At 56.7% G+C, this 16,000-nt stretch overlaps 1 protein-coding gene across 1 annotated transcript in view; it reads right to left on the bottom strand.

Annotated features, from left to right (window-relative positions):
- The window catches only part of cicb (capicua transcriptional repressor b), a 44,583-nt gene that overhangs the window by 22,514 nt on the left and 6,069 nt on the right, over positions 1-16,000 (bottom strand). Inside the window, 1 exon segment of the mRNA XM_035412390.1 lies at positions 11,468-15,050. Within this exon segment, the coding sequence (XP_035268281.1) occupies positions 11,468-14,891 (3,424 nt within the window). The 5' untranslated portion in view covers positions 14,892-15,050.

Raw genomic sequence — 16,000 nt, 5'->3', positions numbered from 1 at the left:
CCTAAGCACCACTATTTCATGTCATTTCAGAAATATACTGAACCTAGTGGACATTAGACTCCGATAAACCAAATAAGCAACTCTTGCACAATTTCTCAGTTGAAGAAAAAGGTGGAGGAGGAAAGAATAAGCCAGTTAAACCATTACTAGTAACAGCTAGTAGTGGTCATAGTAGTACTGAAATTGCTGTGTGACATTGTAATATTAATAAGTAACATAGGCAACATCCTGACTGCCTATAATTGAACAAAGAAAAATACATCAGTAGAAGAGAATGGAAGAGCAACATATTAAGCAAAACATAATTAATTAATTAATAAAAAAATCTACCAAAATGAAAGAATATTATTACACAAATGCCTACAGTATGATCGTTCCTTTCTACAACAGCCTCTCGCAGATCAAAGGCATGGGGGTCTTCTTGAATGGGCACCTCAATGCAAGTCTGGCTCATTTACATAACATGTTCCAGAATGAGTTCATAGGTTCAAGATCTGGGTCTAATGGCGAGAGTTCCAGGCCCATTTCTTTCAAACTATTGTATGGGGGTTAATAAAGAGTGGGAAAGGTCTGAAAAGAGCCTCCCGCATTAATTCAACAAGGGAAGTTTTAAACAGATTTCCACATTCAGCGTCGATATAAACTGCTGGTATAAGTCATGTGTGTCCTCATTACATCCAGTCTTTACCCAGTCTTAGCAAGTAGTCATAAACAGTACTGGAAGGCAAATATGTCTGAAGCGCGCTCATGTCTGAAGTGCGTTAAACCAACACGGCTGGGGAAAGACGTCACGGCCGACTGCAGATTTTAAACTGCTCTCACCGTGGCTTACTGTAGAAGCGGGCATCACGGTCTGCTTCAAACAGCCAGTGTGTGCTGGCCCGCTTCCACATGCCACACGTTTAACGAGGTGCCCGTGTGCCCCGGTGGCCTACACACCTGCCCACTGTGTGTGAATAACAGAGTCAAGCGAGCATGCCCCTCAGTGGCTGTGTCACCCGGTGCCATCACAGAGAGAGAGGGCGTGGGAGCACACGGCCCGAGCGAACAGTGATGTCATTTTCCACAATAACCAGCCCAATGAAACCACAGCATTCATTTCCCCCAAGAACTCAGCGATAGCAAACACTGACACACACACACAGTCTCTCTCTCTCTCTCTCACACACACACACACACCCTCTCCCTCTCTCACACACACACTCTCCCTCTCTCTCATACATACACACTCTCTCCCTCTTTCTCTCACACAATCTTTCTCTCCCTCCTTTCTTTCCTTCCTCCCTCCCTCTCTCTCTCTCTCTCTCACACACACACACACCCTCTCTCTCTCCCTCCGTCTCTCTCACACACACACACACACACACACACACACACACACTCTCCCTCTCTCTCATACATACACACTCTCTCCCTCTTTCTCTCACACACAATCTTTCTCTCCCTCCTTTCCTTCCTCCCTCCCTCTCCCTCTCTCTCTCTCTCACACACACACACACAGGCAACATAAATCAGTAAAACATACAACATACACCCAAACATTCAAACACATCTGTAACACACACACACACACATACACAGAAAGCAATCACACAGACATAGACACACAAACACTCACACATCTGTCCCAGTCATACACACATGAGCTACACATAAAAAACTATGAAATGTGCACACACATGCACATAAATACAATTTATATCTCTCTCTTTCTCACACACTCACACCCACACAGGCACTCCAAACAAAGATACGCAGTTACACACACAGACGCACGCATACATAGCCTACACACATTCAAACAGAAATACAAAGAGACACACACGCACAAACACACACGCATTCAAACAAAGAGGCACACATGTTCACACACTTGGGTGGAGAATAGTGGGAGAGGGTTGGAAAGCGAGGGAAAAATGGGTGGGAAGGGAAAAGAGAGGGAGTCAGGAGTATAAAAATAGACTGAGAGTCATTCTGTGCAGGGGGGGTGGGAGAAGCAGGAGAGGGGAGAGCAAGTTGTGAAAACAGAGCTTCTCTTATGGTAGGAAGGGTGGAGAAGTCATTAAAGTCAGAGAAAAGGGATTTTTTTTAAATGAGAGCGAAAAGCAAGCACTCTACACATCGACAAAAATTCTACACACACACACATTTGAGCTGTACTGTTGTATAAGTGCACATGTACAATGTACAAATGTAGTAGTACATTTGTCAAGACACAAGCCAAATATGCCACATACGCATTCTTTGAAATAACAAGCACACTCATGGGCATAAATACTCAGAATGTGAGCATGGGCCATCTGGCACCCAAAGTGTCAAGAAGTCAGGCCTTTCAGGCATCTGTCAATCAGAGTCAGACACAATGGAGGGAGGAGCCAAGACCTTTTGACCATCCAGTGATGACGAAGGAAACATCAGTCTCCAGCCAATCAGGGCACAGTAAGTGCCACCATCTCATGAGAGGCTGACACCCACATTGGTTGTAAACAAGTCATTAACCCTTACAGGCCTGGAGCGAACTGAACTGTACAGACATTCACAGGTTGACTGGAAATGAAAACCAGTGACTCATGCTAGTGTGATGTCACGTCCACATGCCTTCAAACAAATCAACATTTTATTCACACATTCTTTTCTCTCAACAAATATAAGCTTCTGAAATACACATACTGTATTTGCATGAAAACAAGCATTCTCTCCATTATACACCTTGCGGAAGGGGATCCAGGACAGCGCTTTAAAAGACCCCTGGAAAGCTCTGATATCTGGTGTCTTACAACAAAACAGGGGTCAAACCAAAGACTATATATCCCCCACTGGGACACAGATGGATTGTTCCTTTTAACAGCCATGGGCTTTGAAATACATCAGCGCCAGTACGTGCTAACATCAGTGCCAGTACATGCTAACATTAGCACCAGTATGTGCTAACATTAGCACCAGTACATGCTACTATCGGTGCCAGTATGTGCTAACATTAGCACCAATATGTGCTAACATTAGCACCAGTATGTGCTAACATTAGCACCAGTACATGCTACTATCAGTGCCAGTACGTGCTAACATTAGCACCAGTATGTGCTAACATTAGCACCAGTACATGCTACTATCGGTGCCAGTATGTGCTAACATTAGCACCACTATGTGCTAACATTAGCACCACTATGTGCTAACATTAGCACCAGTACATGCTACTATCGGTGCCAGTATGTGCTAACATTAGCACCAATATGTGCTAACATTAGCACCAGTACATGCTACCATCGGTGCCAGTATGTGCTAACGTTAGCGCCAGGACGTGCTAACTGAAAGAGGGATGTGGCAGAGAGGGTTCAGTGAAACTCCCGCAAATGAACACTGACAGCCAAGGCGGCAGAGAGTTAAAAGCACAGAAACAGAATTGAGAAGAATGGTTCCGTTAATTAGCCGAAGTGTGTAAATGTCTGCGAGAGAGTGTGCCATTGCTGGGGGGGAATCACACCAGAGCCTCCAGCCGCACAAATTCAGCAGTAATTCTTTGTAATGCTTTATCTGCGACGGATTCTTGAATTGTCAGGTGCTTTTGTGTGCGCGTCCTGTCAGGACAGCATATCGCAAGGGATCACTTTACAAGAAATGAAAAATGAGCCTTTATCCGATCTGGTAATTCCATATCTGTGGTTGAGATACACTGTATTGATCAAGGAGGCAAAAAGGCGCCTTCTCGATAGAGTGAAATGAAGACGGAGAAGAACATAAAAGAGAGGGAGAGGAGAGGGACAGAGATAGAGGAAAAGGTGAGAGGGGAGAGAGAAAGGGAGGGGAGAGGGAGAGAGAGTAGGAGAGGGGGGAGAGGGAGAGGGAGAGAAAGACTGGGAGAGGGGACAGGGAGAGAGAGAGAGAGGTGGCAGAGGGAGAGAGAGGGGGGAGAGAAAGGGAGAGGGAGAGAGTGGGAGGAGAGGGAGGGAGGGAGAGAGACAGGGAGAGTGAGAGAGGGGGGAGGGAAAGGGAGGGGAGGGAGAGACAGGGGAGTGAAAATGAGAGAGAGAAAGAGGCAGAGATACTCCCACTGCACAGCACATCTCTCTGGGCGCTGAAGTGCCAGTGTGTGGGTGTTACCGCTGCCATCAGGAGCTGACAGGGTGGTCCGCGCGGGCGCAGAGCTGTCAAACTCCCCCGTGCCCGCGTGCCCACGCAGCCCTGCCCGCTCCGCCCAGACCTGCCCCCACCACCCCGCCACGGAGCCTCCCGTCACAGCTCCGTCCCATCCCGCCGCCTGTTTCCATGGCAACAGCATCGCAGGTACCGGACCTCACGACAATTTGGGGGTGACTGGAGTCATCGCCCCCACCTTCCTTCTCCTAATGAAAGAGCAGTGGCACACACTCTAGGTGACAAGAGGTCTGTCTGACTAATTGTGTGTGTGTGTGTGTGTGTGTGTGTGTGTATCTGTCTGTCTGTATGCGCACGCACACTTGCGTGTGTTGCTAAAAATAAGACAAATCTCTTCACGAAGGCAATGAGATGTGAAGGACTGATTTCAGGAGTGAATTGAGACCCCAAATAGCCGAATTCTGTGAATCTGAGTCTATTTGCATCTTCTCACTCCTTACGTGTGAATGGCAGTCAGCACCGAACTCCCTGGCAGATCAAAGCAGTTTTATGCTTCACAGGGGCGCAGTTTCACACTCTCTCCACCGGGTGGCAGTGCCAGTCTATAAAAAAACGGGCAGCTGAACGCTCAGGACAGAGACAGGAGAAAGTTAGAAATGGGGAGAGGGAGGAAGAGAGAGAACTACTCACAAGTATTAATGAGGTATACTGCTCTGCTGCGTACTCGAGCGTGAAAGAAACAGGACAATATGAAAGGGGGCGTACCACACAGGAACCTCCAGCCTGCGATTAGACATCAGAACATCAGGAATAAGCATCCGCAAGTACAAGACAAGGCAGCCACAGCGGTTACCGGGCCTTTCTTACAGTCTTCGGCAGGGTGGAAGTTAAACTCCAGCCAGGACTGAACCGTTAACCCAGCGGGTTTGGGTGCAGCTGGGGGAGGACGCTGGGGAGGCACTGGGGAGGCGCTGGGGAGGCCAGGAGTCGGTACAGCCCCGCTGGAGCAGGGGTGTGAGGAGAACCCCGCAGTGTGCTGCAGCGCACACACACTCTGTACACAGCCGGAGACCAGGAGGAGGAGCTTCTGTGACTCCTCCTCCCTCCTGCGGGAGTAGCCTGGGTGTGAGAGCGCCTGCCTGCCTGCCTGCCTGCCTGCCTGCCTGCCTGTCTGTCTGTCTGTCTGTCTGTCTGTCTGCCTGCCTGCCTGCCTGCCTGCCTGTCTGTCTGTCTGTCTGTCTGCCTGCCTGCCTGCCTGCCTGCCTGCCTGCCTGCCTGCCTGTCAGACTGTCTGTCTGTCTGTCTGTCTGTCTGCCTGCCTGCCTGCCTGCCTGCCTGCCTGCCTGCCTGTCTGTCTGTCTGCCTCTCTGTCTGTCTGCCTGCCTGCCTGTCTCTCTGTCTGTCTGTCTGCCTGCCTGCCTGCCTGCCTGCCTGCCTGTCTGTCTGTCTGTCTGTCTGCCTGCCTGCCTGCCTGCCTGTCTGTCTGTCTGTCTGTCTGTCAGTAGGCCTGTTCTTTGATGTGAGGCTGTATTTCATGTCACAGGAGGGGGACGGATTAGCGAGTTCAAACCCTGGGCGTGGCACCCCGGCCGTAGCCCGCGGCAGCCAACCCAGCGTCAGCCGCCTCATGAAAAACTCCGCATGCAAATGGGGAACAGACCGCCCAACGCAGCCAACCGTCTGCCTCGCGCGCCGATACGCTAACGCTGCGCTAGCAGCGCGAGCGCTTTCAGTTAGGACCAACCGTCAACTGTTCTGTGACTAAAATAAATACAGCGGCTTCCAAAAAAACGACCCACACCCTTCTTAAAGATGAACAAAAAAAGACTGAAATAAATTGCAAGCGCAGAGCTATATTTACATTTTTGAATGTGGAAATATTATACTTTATTAAATGATAACGGCTGAATTGAATCGACCAAATGAATACTTTTTTTTTCAAATTGCACACTTATGCACACCCACTTTCAGTACTTTGTTCACCCTTCCTCTGTCAGGGTAAGACTGCTGAATCACCTTCTACAAGCATTTTAGGAGTTTTGTGAACAGACTGGGCAGCAACCTCACAGTTTCTGGAAACCGAGATGGCCATTGCAAAACGGCAATTTTGTGGTCAAGTAAGCCATTTCTCAGCTGTTCTTGAGGTATGCTTGGGATTGTTGTCTTGTTAAAACATCCTTTCGTGGCCAAGTTTGAGTTTCCTGGCTGAGGGAACCAGATTTTTGGACAAAGGAACCCTGGGACTTGTTAGTTCATGATTCTGTTGACATTTAGTGCAGCCTCAGGGCCAGGAGATGCAATTCAAACCCATGACATTAGAGATGCTGCACTGCATTTCACCCTCAGATCCTGCACTGCATTTCACCCTCAGATCCTGCACTGCATTTCACCCTCAGATCCTGCACTGCATTTCACCCTCAGATCCTGCACTGCATTTCACCCTCAGATCCTGCACTGCATTTCACCCTCAGATCCTGCACTGCATTTCACCCTCAGATCCTGCACTGCATTTCACCCTCAGATCCTGCACTGCATTTCACCCTCAGATCCTGCACTGCATTTTAACTGTGAGATCCTGCACTGCATTTCACCCTCAGATCCTGCACTGCATTTCACCCTCAGATCCTGCACTGCATTTCACCCTCAGATCCTGCACTGCATTTCACCCTCAGATCCTGCACTGCATTTCACCCTCAGATCCTGCACTGCATTTCACTGTGAGATCCTGCACTGCATTTTAACTGTGAGACACTGCACTGCATTTCACCCTCAGATCCTGCACTGCATTTCACCCTCAGATCCTGCACTGCATTTCACTGTGAGATCCTGCACTGCATTTCACTGTGAGATCCTGCACTGCATTTCACTGTGAGATCCTGCACTGCATTTCACTGTAGGTATGACGTGCCCTACCAGCACCAAACCCAGCACAGGTATGCGTGCCCAAAAACCTCTCTTTTGCTGTCATTTGACCATAGCGGTTCCAGTCAAAGTGCCAATGCTCTTCAGCAGATTTCAGATGTTCATTTATGTCAGATGCCCTGAATAGAGGCATATCTGTCAGCCTTTCCAAAAAGGTAGGTATTGACAAGGTACCGGGATCTGATGGTAAGTTTGGAAAATTTGCGTCCCTTATCTCCCAAATAATTAGCCTCTATTCCGCAGGGCAAGATATACCTGCACCCTCTACCATATAGGCAATGTTTACCACTGTTCCAAATCCAAATCAAATCCATTTTATTTGTATAGCGCTTTTATACAGAGATCTGTCACGAGGACGCTTTACAGAGTAGCAGAAAAAGAGCAAGAAACGGGGAAAATAAGCAAGAACCAGGCCTGAATCCCCAGATAGCAAGCAAAAAAAACTCCCAGTGGGGAGAAAAACCCCAGTGGTTTTAAACTTCCTCACTCCTGGCCCAATAGAGGAAACTTTTGTTTTTTTGTATTTATTTTGTAACCATCTCCCAACTTAAAGGTCAACGACCATCGGTCTTGTGGGTTATTTACAAATCACCATGGTGATGGACGAACACATGGCTTCTACATGCGTGTTACCTCATTTTTAGACCCAGCTGAAACAGGAAGCTATGGGATGCCACAATACATATCCCTTAAGTTTGAGATTAACTTAAAAAAGTAGCATGCTAGTTGATTTACTTTTGTTGGATTATATTTCCAAGAATTATTAGGGCTGTGAATAATTGGGACAGATATTTTTGGGGAAAAATCTGTACAATTGCTCTAATTTTATACTAGAGGAATTGTACTAGTATAATATAATATCATTTTCTCATTTTTGAGCATACAATGCAGCTTGTTAACTGTATTGTTTGCTTAATGCAGACTTCACTGTTCATCTTCACCAAGGGAGTGAATCACATTTGAGGAAAGGTCTTTGCACATACCCAGTGGCAGTTAAAGGCTAGCTGCAGTTCCGATGGCGTACTCAACTGCGTGAGTGTATGGTACGCGCGAGTGTTTGTGCCGTTACCGTGGAAACGTGCAGCAGTTACACGGTGGTTACACATCATTTCCGGTGCTCGATGTTTTATGCCCTGGCTGACACACACGGTCGCCTTACCCTATCCTTCTGTCCTTCTACGTCTGTCTCTTTTCTTCATCCCCCTCTCTCTCTCCCTGTCTGTCCCCCTCTTCCATTGCCGTTTTCCATTCGAAACGAAATTCCCTGTAAATTCACCCTGCCCTCCCACAGACACCGCCTGTACAGCAGAAGCGGGGAAGCGCCTGGTAAGTTAGAGGTTGTGGGTTTTACTCCCAGGTGGGGCACAGCCATTATACTCTGGAGCAAGGCAGTGAAACTGAATTGCTTTGGTACATATCCATCCGTATAAATGGACTGAATAGAAAAGATGTTAGCTGTGCACGTCGCTCTGGATAAAATGTCTGCTAAATGAATGGCATGACCTACAGGTCCCACCACGCAAGCCGTGCAGAACTTTAAGCTATGCACAGTGTGCGTGTGCGTGCGTGTATGCGCGCACGCATGTGTGTGTGTGTGTGCGTGCGCTGCAGCGAGTGAACAAGGCATAGCATTCGTCTCCAGTTTTCAGACACTCTCAGACATAAAGAACCAGAGTTACCGTCCTCTGCCTGCACTGGCTGAAAAGGTCAGAGAGAGAGAGAGAGAGTGGGAGGGTGAGAGACGAGAAAGCCCCTCCTCTCTTCCTCTGTGGTGACCCGCCTTTTCCAAGGGTTCACCCCCCTTCTCATCCCCCCCCCCCCCATAACGCTCAAAATCTGCTACTGAGCCTGCATGTGTCAGTCCCACAGCGAACAGAAGCGCCGTGTTCAGGTCTCTCTCTCTCTCTCTCTCTCTCGGTCTGAGCGTGTCTGAGCACGTCTCAGTCAGCCTGTTTCTCAGCGTTTCGCTTCAGATTTGCTGAGTTGCAACTGGAGCACCTCCCACTGCCCGAAATCCAACCACAAACACAGAGCAGCACGCACAGGCACCCGCTCCACTACAAATATGCCCACGAGCAGGCACGCTATCCTACACGTGTACACACACACACACACACACACACACAGACAAATACTCAAATACACACGCACACACACACACACACACACTCACACACACACAGACAAATACCCAAATACACACGCACACACACACACACTCACACACACAGACAAATACTCAAATACACACAAGTACGGGTGTGCGCACACACATTCACACACACTCTCACACACACTCACATACTCACACACACACACACACACACACTCTGACACACACTCACACACACGCAGATACACACTCACACACACACACACGCATGCACATACACACACACGCATGCACACACACACACTCACACACATTCACACACACTCTCTCACACACTCACACACACACACGCAGATACACAGACACACACACACACACACTCGCGCTGATGTAACAGCATGGTTAAATGAGGACAGTGCAGGCAGAGCAGCTCTGGCAGCACTAGGCTGAGCTCGGCGGGCAGACAGTCTGCTCTTTTAGGGCTTTTTCACAAAGTCCTTTCATTAGGGCTGGGCTCCCATCAGGGCCCTGCCCACACAGGAACAGGACCGTACCCAATCCACACCTCACACACACACACTCACACACAAACACACACACCGTGCACCATCACACACGCACACACACACACGCCCGCACGCACACACTCCACTCACACACACACACACACACATACACACACACTCTCTCTCTCTCTCACACACACACATACACTCTCTCTCACACACACACACACATACACTCTCTCTCTCACACACACACACACATACACACACTCTCTCTCTCCCTCTCACACACACACACACATACACACACACGCACGCACGCACGCACGCACGCACGCACACTCCACTCACACACACACACACACACACACATACACACACCGTGCACCATCACACACACACACACACACACACACGCAAGCACGCACGCACGCACACACACACTCACCGAGCACCACCACACACACACACACACACTCATTGGCACCATGCACCGCCACACACGCGCACACACACCACACACACACACGCGCGCGCACGCACACCACACACACACACACACACACCGTGCACCGTCACACACAAACCCAGAACCAGCGCACTGCAACTTCACACCCGCAAACAACTCCCCCTCCCCTTTACGCGCGCTCAGAACGAACCGCCAGGACGGGGGCGGGAGCCGGGGACTGCCCTGCGCCCAAACGCGCTCTTCGCCGCCCCCTTCTGTCCCAGCGTCGTTTACCCCCGCCGCGTAATCTCCAGCCAGCAGCCAATCACAGAACACCACGGGGCGACCATTCTGAGACCGTTTCAATCCAATCACTGGCCTGCGGAGGACAGGGGCCGAAGACCTTCTCCCATCCGCGTGATTCTGCCTCTGTCTAAACGGCACTGGCTTCCCAAATCACCCCCCCGCCCCACCCCTCCTGCAACGGAGCTTTGCCCCTATTAAGGTGGAGGGACAACACCCCCCCACCCCCCCACGCCCCCACGCCCCCACGCCCCCGATTTATTTAAGCCTCGGGGCCGTGTTGACGTGTCAGCAGCCTGAATGGACACGGATCTGACTCACCGGCGCTTAATTGAGTTTGAACAGAAACAGCAGAAGCAGCAGCAGGCAGAGAGAGGCTACGGCTCAGCCGCGGCGCTAGCATGGCGCTACGGCGCGCGGGCCGCGGGGGACTGAAGGCCCGCGAGGGTCCCCCGTCACCTTGCGGGGGCCGCCGAGCTTTCGGCTGGAGAACGCAGGCCAGCAAGGAGGCCGTATCTCACAGAGCTGCCTCACCCCCACCCCCCCAGCCCTAAATCTACACTACAAAGCCAGCAGGCAGCACCTGAACGCCCTCGCTGGGGGTGCAGATGACCCCAGCAGGGAGCTCTTATCCTCCCCGTTTCTCACCCAGTCTCTGATCTTCCCCGCTACCCCGCCCCCCCCAAAGCTCCACCACTCATCTCCTGCCACCTCCCAAACCCGTGCTCCCCCACACAGATCCATTCATCACACCCTCCAGCGTCCACCGCTGCGTCTGCTGCATTCTCAAGCCCTTCCAGGGATGTGACTTTTCCATATTAATCAGGAAATGCAGATTTTTCAGAGCCCGAATGTCTGCCGTCTGGCTGCACTGTGAAACGCTCCCACCTCTCAGCTGCGGAAGAGCTCTCTTAACGTGTGTGTTCAGGGCATACGGTCAAACCCTAACCCTAACCCTAACCCCTCGCCTGGTCGAGTCTAAAAAAGGCACTTTTTCATTAATCAGGAAAAATGTGGGAAAAGTCACATCGCTGGTTTCTGTCCCCCCAGGCCCCGCCCCTCCAACGTGTCCCGCGCTCCTACCTGTCCCAGGCCGGCCCATGATGATGTCCTTGCGGGGGGCGGGGTGCAGCGACTCCGCCGGCAGGATGAGGGGCAGCAGGGCGGTTGGGGAGGGGTGGCAGGCCACCGGCTGCTGGAGGGAGCCGCCTCTGTCCCGCCCCCCGGAGGCGGAGTTAGCGAGGGAGGGGCTGGCGGTGGGGCTGGCCACGGCGGGGCTGGTCTGGGCGGGGAGGCCGGGGGGCAGGGCGGAGGCGGGGCCGTGCAGGAGGACCGCCCCGTTGGTGGCGGCGGCGTTGATTGGCACGGGGACCCTCCCCCCGGCCACGCCCCCGGCCACGCCCCCCCGCGCCAGCGGCCGCTCGGTGAACTTGGCCAGCGGCACCTCGGGGTTGCGCACGATGACGGGCGAGTCGCGCAGGGGCTGCTGGGATACGGGCACCACCCGGCGCAGGCCGGAGTCCCCGGGCAGGGCCGAGGGCGGCGTGGGGGACACCAGCATGGGCGGGGGCGAGGCGGCGGCGCTGGAGGACGGGGGCCGGCTGGAGGGCGTGGTCACGCCGCGGGGGCGGGAGAAGGCGGGGCTGTGGAGCTGCGTCTGGGGCGACAGCACGCGGAAGGAGGCGGGGCCGAGGCCCAGGGCGGGGTCGCCGTGCTCCTGGGCGGGGGGGGGCGGGGGCAGGGGCGCCTCCTTGCGCTTGCTGGGGCTCATGGGCACGGTGAAGGTCAGGTTGGTGTGGAAGGAGGGCAGGATGCCCGAGGCGTGCCTCTCCCGCTCCAGCTTGGGCGTGGCCCCGCCCCCCGTGCCGCTCAGGTGCCGGTGGCGGCGGGGCGGCAGGACGGGCGAGGCGGTGATGGGGCTGAAGTTGGCGGGCCGGAAGCCGCCGAAGAGCGGCGAGGGCGAGGGCGAGGGGGCGGGCGAGAAGGGCGACTGGTTGGACACGGGCGAGAAGGAGGGCGTGCCCGAGCGCGAGCTGCTGAGCGACATCAGCATGGTGGCCGCCTCGCAGTCCTCCAGGTCGAAGCGCGCCAGGTCCTGCGGCAGCAGCGACGGGAGCACCAGGCGGGGCCGCGAGTCCCCCCCGCGGCTGCTGGCCTCGCTGCTGTCCCGCGACGTGTCGTCCCAGTCGAACTCGCTGCTGGCCCGCCCCCCGCCCGGCCGCAGGTCCGAGGGCGTGGCGGTGCCCGAGCTGCCGCCCCGGTCGCGGTCGCGGTCGCGCTCCGCCCCGCCCTCCATCTCCTTGGTGCGCATGGACAGGTGGCGGGAGCAGTAGCCGCGGCGCTGCGACTCCTTCATGCAGCCCTCGCGCGAGCACAGCCGCCGCCACTGCTTGCCGTTGAACTTCTTGCGGATGCCGTTGGGCGTGCACACCACGTCGCCCTTCTTGTACTTCTGCTGCGCGGCGGTGAGGGGCGTGCGCGAGCGCGAGGGGGCGGAGCCCGGGCCGCCCGCCGGGGCGGGGGGGGCCTGCGGGGGGCCCTTGTCGGCGCGCGGCCCCGCCGAGGGGGGCAGGGGGGGTAGGTGGGGAGGGGGGCCCACGCACACCTCGGGGCCCAGCAGCGCCGGGGAGGGGGGGGGCTGGGGGCCGGCCATCAAGTGGGCCCCCAGGGGCGTGCCGACGCCGCGCACCACGGACAGGTGGGGGCCGGGGTAGCCGGGGGGCTTGGAGAGGATGTGGCGGTGCTGAGGGACCCCCCCGGGCTTGCCCCCCGCCCCCCCGGCCAGCGGGACCATGCTGAAGTGGGACACCTCCATGTCCTCCTCCACGCTCTGCGGCTGTTTCAGCATCTGCCGCTCCCTCTCTCTGTCCCTCTCTCTCTCTCTCTCCCTCTCTCTCTCTCTGTCCATCCCCAGCCCCTGGGCCGAGTTAGGGGGGCCGGCGGAGGTGGGCGGGGCCGAGGAGCCGAAGTGGGGGCCGGCCCCGCCCCCCGGAGGGAAGCCGCAGCCCAGCCTGGCCCCGCCCGCGCCCACCCCGCCCACGCCGCCCAGCGCCATGCCGATGCTGAGCTGGATCACCTCCCGCTCCACCTCCATGTCCTCCCGGCGCTCCCTCTCCTCGCGCTCCCGGTCCTCCCGGCCCCGCTCCCGGCCCCCCTCGGGCTGGGGCAGGTCCCAGGGCGGGATGAGGAGGCGCAGGCTCTGGCGGGACACCCAGACGGCCTGCGCGCTGGCGCGGCTGCGCTGCTCGTCGGCGGCGGCCCGGTCCGCCAGCACGGCGCCGTCCTCCCGCAGCAGCACGCGGTACGGGAAGGACACGGCCGGGTGCGGGTCCACCTGCGAGACCACGCCCTCCCGGTACAGCTGCCCCGCCCCCTCCTCGCCGGCCCCGCCCCCGAACGCCACGCACACCCGCGTGCCTATGGCCACGGGGGCGGAGCCGGGAGGCGGGGCGTCCAGGATGAGGTCGACGGCGTCGCGGGACGCCGCGCCCTTGAAGGGGTAGTGGCAGAGCGCGGCCTGGCCGTGGGGCTGCACCCCCACGCTGCGCTCCTCGCCGCACACCCGCCGCACCACGCCCGGCCAGAACACGGGGCAGGGCGGGGCGGGGCTGCCGCCCTCCTCCGGGCCCGCGCCGGGCCGAGCCGCCCGCCGCCGCCGGGCCAGGACCCGCTGGTTCTTCAGCCCCCTGGCCAGCGCGTCCTCCAGCCCCCCCGGCAGGCCGTCCCGCCAGGGCGGGGGGCTGGGCTGCGGGGGCGGGGCGGGCGGCGAGGGGAGGGGGCTGGGCTGTGGGCGGAGCCCCGGGGGCTCCAGGTCCGCAGAGTGCTCGCTGGCCGTGTCCGTGGAGGAGGAGCGCACCGAGCTGGGCCCCTCCCCCTCGGCCCCCGCCTCCCGCTCGCCCTCCCCCGGCGGCCCCTCGTCGGCCCGGTGCCCCTCCGCCGGGCCGCTGCTCTGGCTCAGGGCGTCGGCGTCGGCGCTGTCCTCGCTCGCCACCGTGCTGGGGGCCGCCGACTGGCTGCCCGAGCTGCCGCCGCTGCCGCCGGCGCCGTGGCTGTTGTTATGGTTACTGCTGAGCGCGGGGGGGAGGCCGCAGTGCTCGTAGGTGTACTTCTTCTTGGGCACGCGGGCCTTGAAGGTGGCGGTTTTGCGGCTGGAGGAGGGGTTGGGGCTGCCGCCCGCGCTGGCCGCGCTGCTGCCGTTGCTGTGCGGCCCCCCCGCCCGGGGGCCCCCCCGCTCCTGCTCGGCCCTCTCCCGGTCCTCCGGCCGCCCGGGCCCCTGCTCCCTCTGGCGCTCTCTGTCGGGGGTTCCGCCGCTCCTGATTGGCTCCTCCTCTGAGGTCTGAGATGTGGGCGGGGTCTGCCTCCTGGTCGGGGGAGGCGGGGGCGTGGCCGGCGTCTGCTCGTCAGAGCTGTCCTGCAGTCTGTCCCTCCTCTCCCCCTCGGCCCCCCGCCTCCTGCCCCCCTTGGCCCGGGTCGGGGATCGCCCTCCGTGCTTCTTCACCGGCTTCATCTTTCTCTTCTCTCTTTCTTTCTCGTTTTTGATCCCCCTTTACTTCGAAAAGTGCGGCTCTTTGGGTCCTCCTCTCTCTGTTTGTTTCTGCTCTTCTTTCACTCCCCCCTTCTCTTCCTCTTTCTCTCGCAGCCTCTTTCCGTCCTGCCCGGTTCCAAACTGCGCGAAAGAGGAAGAGAGAGGTTTATCATTAATCTGTGTGCCGTGATGTCACGCCAAGAAAGAGGCACACAAACACAGGCAGCAGAGGACTGCCAGAGGGTGGAGAGCAGAGGTGACCTCCGACAGCCCCGGGAGCGGCTGTATCTTTACCGCACGCACAGTGAAAAGCACAAAGGCAGTCGCCACCCCTACTATTCATAGCAAACGGGGCCAAGCAAACGCCGCGGTGCGAACGGCAGAGTCCCGTACGCAGGGGGCCCACGGGCTCCACTGCCGGAACCCGGAGCACGTCAGGGGGGAGGCACAGCGCTCCAGGGGGCCCCCGGATTCGAACCCGGAGAACCGTGCGGTCCTTCGGCCCGCCCCGCGGCACGCGCATCGCATTTACCGCGCATTCCGACACGCGGCGGGGCGCGGCGTGCGGAAGAGCGGGACGACCGCACGCACGCAGTCACGCACGCCACCGAGCGCGTGGCAGAAGCGCTTCACGGTCTCTCCCCCACACAGCGGCCGGCGTTAGCGCTGGGGGGGCGGGGCTCGGAGTCACGGTCACGCAGCTGATGCTTGAGTGATGCGGGGGGTGGGGAGGGGGGGGTTGGGGTCAGTCACAGGATAGCGAGAGACAGAGACACGGACCACATGCACAGAGAGAGAGAGAAAGGGCGTCTGCTCCCTGTCCACAGCCCTCTATTTACTGCAAAGAGCTCAGGACCTTCCAGACTCACTCACACACAAACACACTCCCACTTCAGCAGCTACAGCACAGGACTTCACTGTGAGCCGGAGTATCACAGCACAACACCAACGCACACAAACCGGGGAGAAGGAAAGCCCTGTCACAGACCGACATGTACACACACACACACACACACACACACATACACACACGCACACACACACGCACACACATACACACACACACACACACGCACACACACACATACACA

This window comes from Anguilla anguilla, chromosome 1 (assembly GCF_013347855.1).
Source record: "Anguilla anguilla isolate fAngAng1 chromosome 1, fAngAng1.pri, whole genome shotgun sequence".
Taxonomy (NCBI): domain Eukaryota; kingdom Metazoa; phylum Chordata; class Actinopteri; order Anguilliformes; family Anguillidae; genus Anguilla; species Anguilla anguilla.
This window is presented reverse-complemented; position numbering and strand designations above follow the sequence as displayed.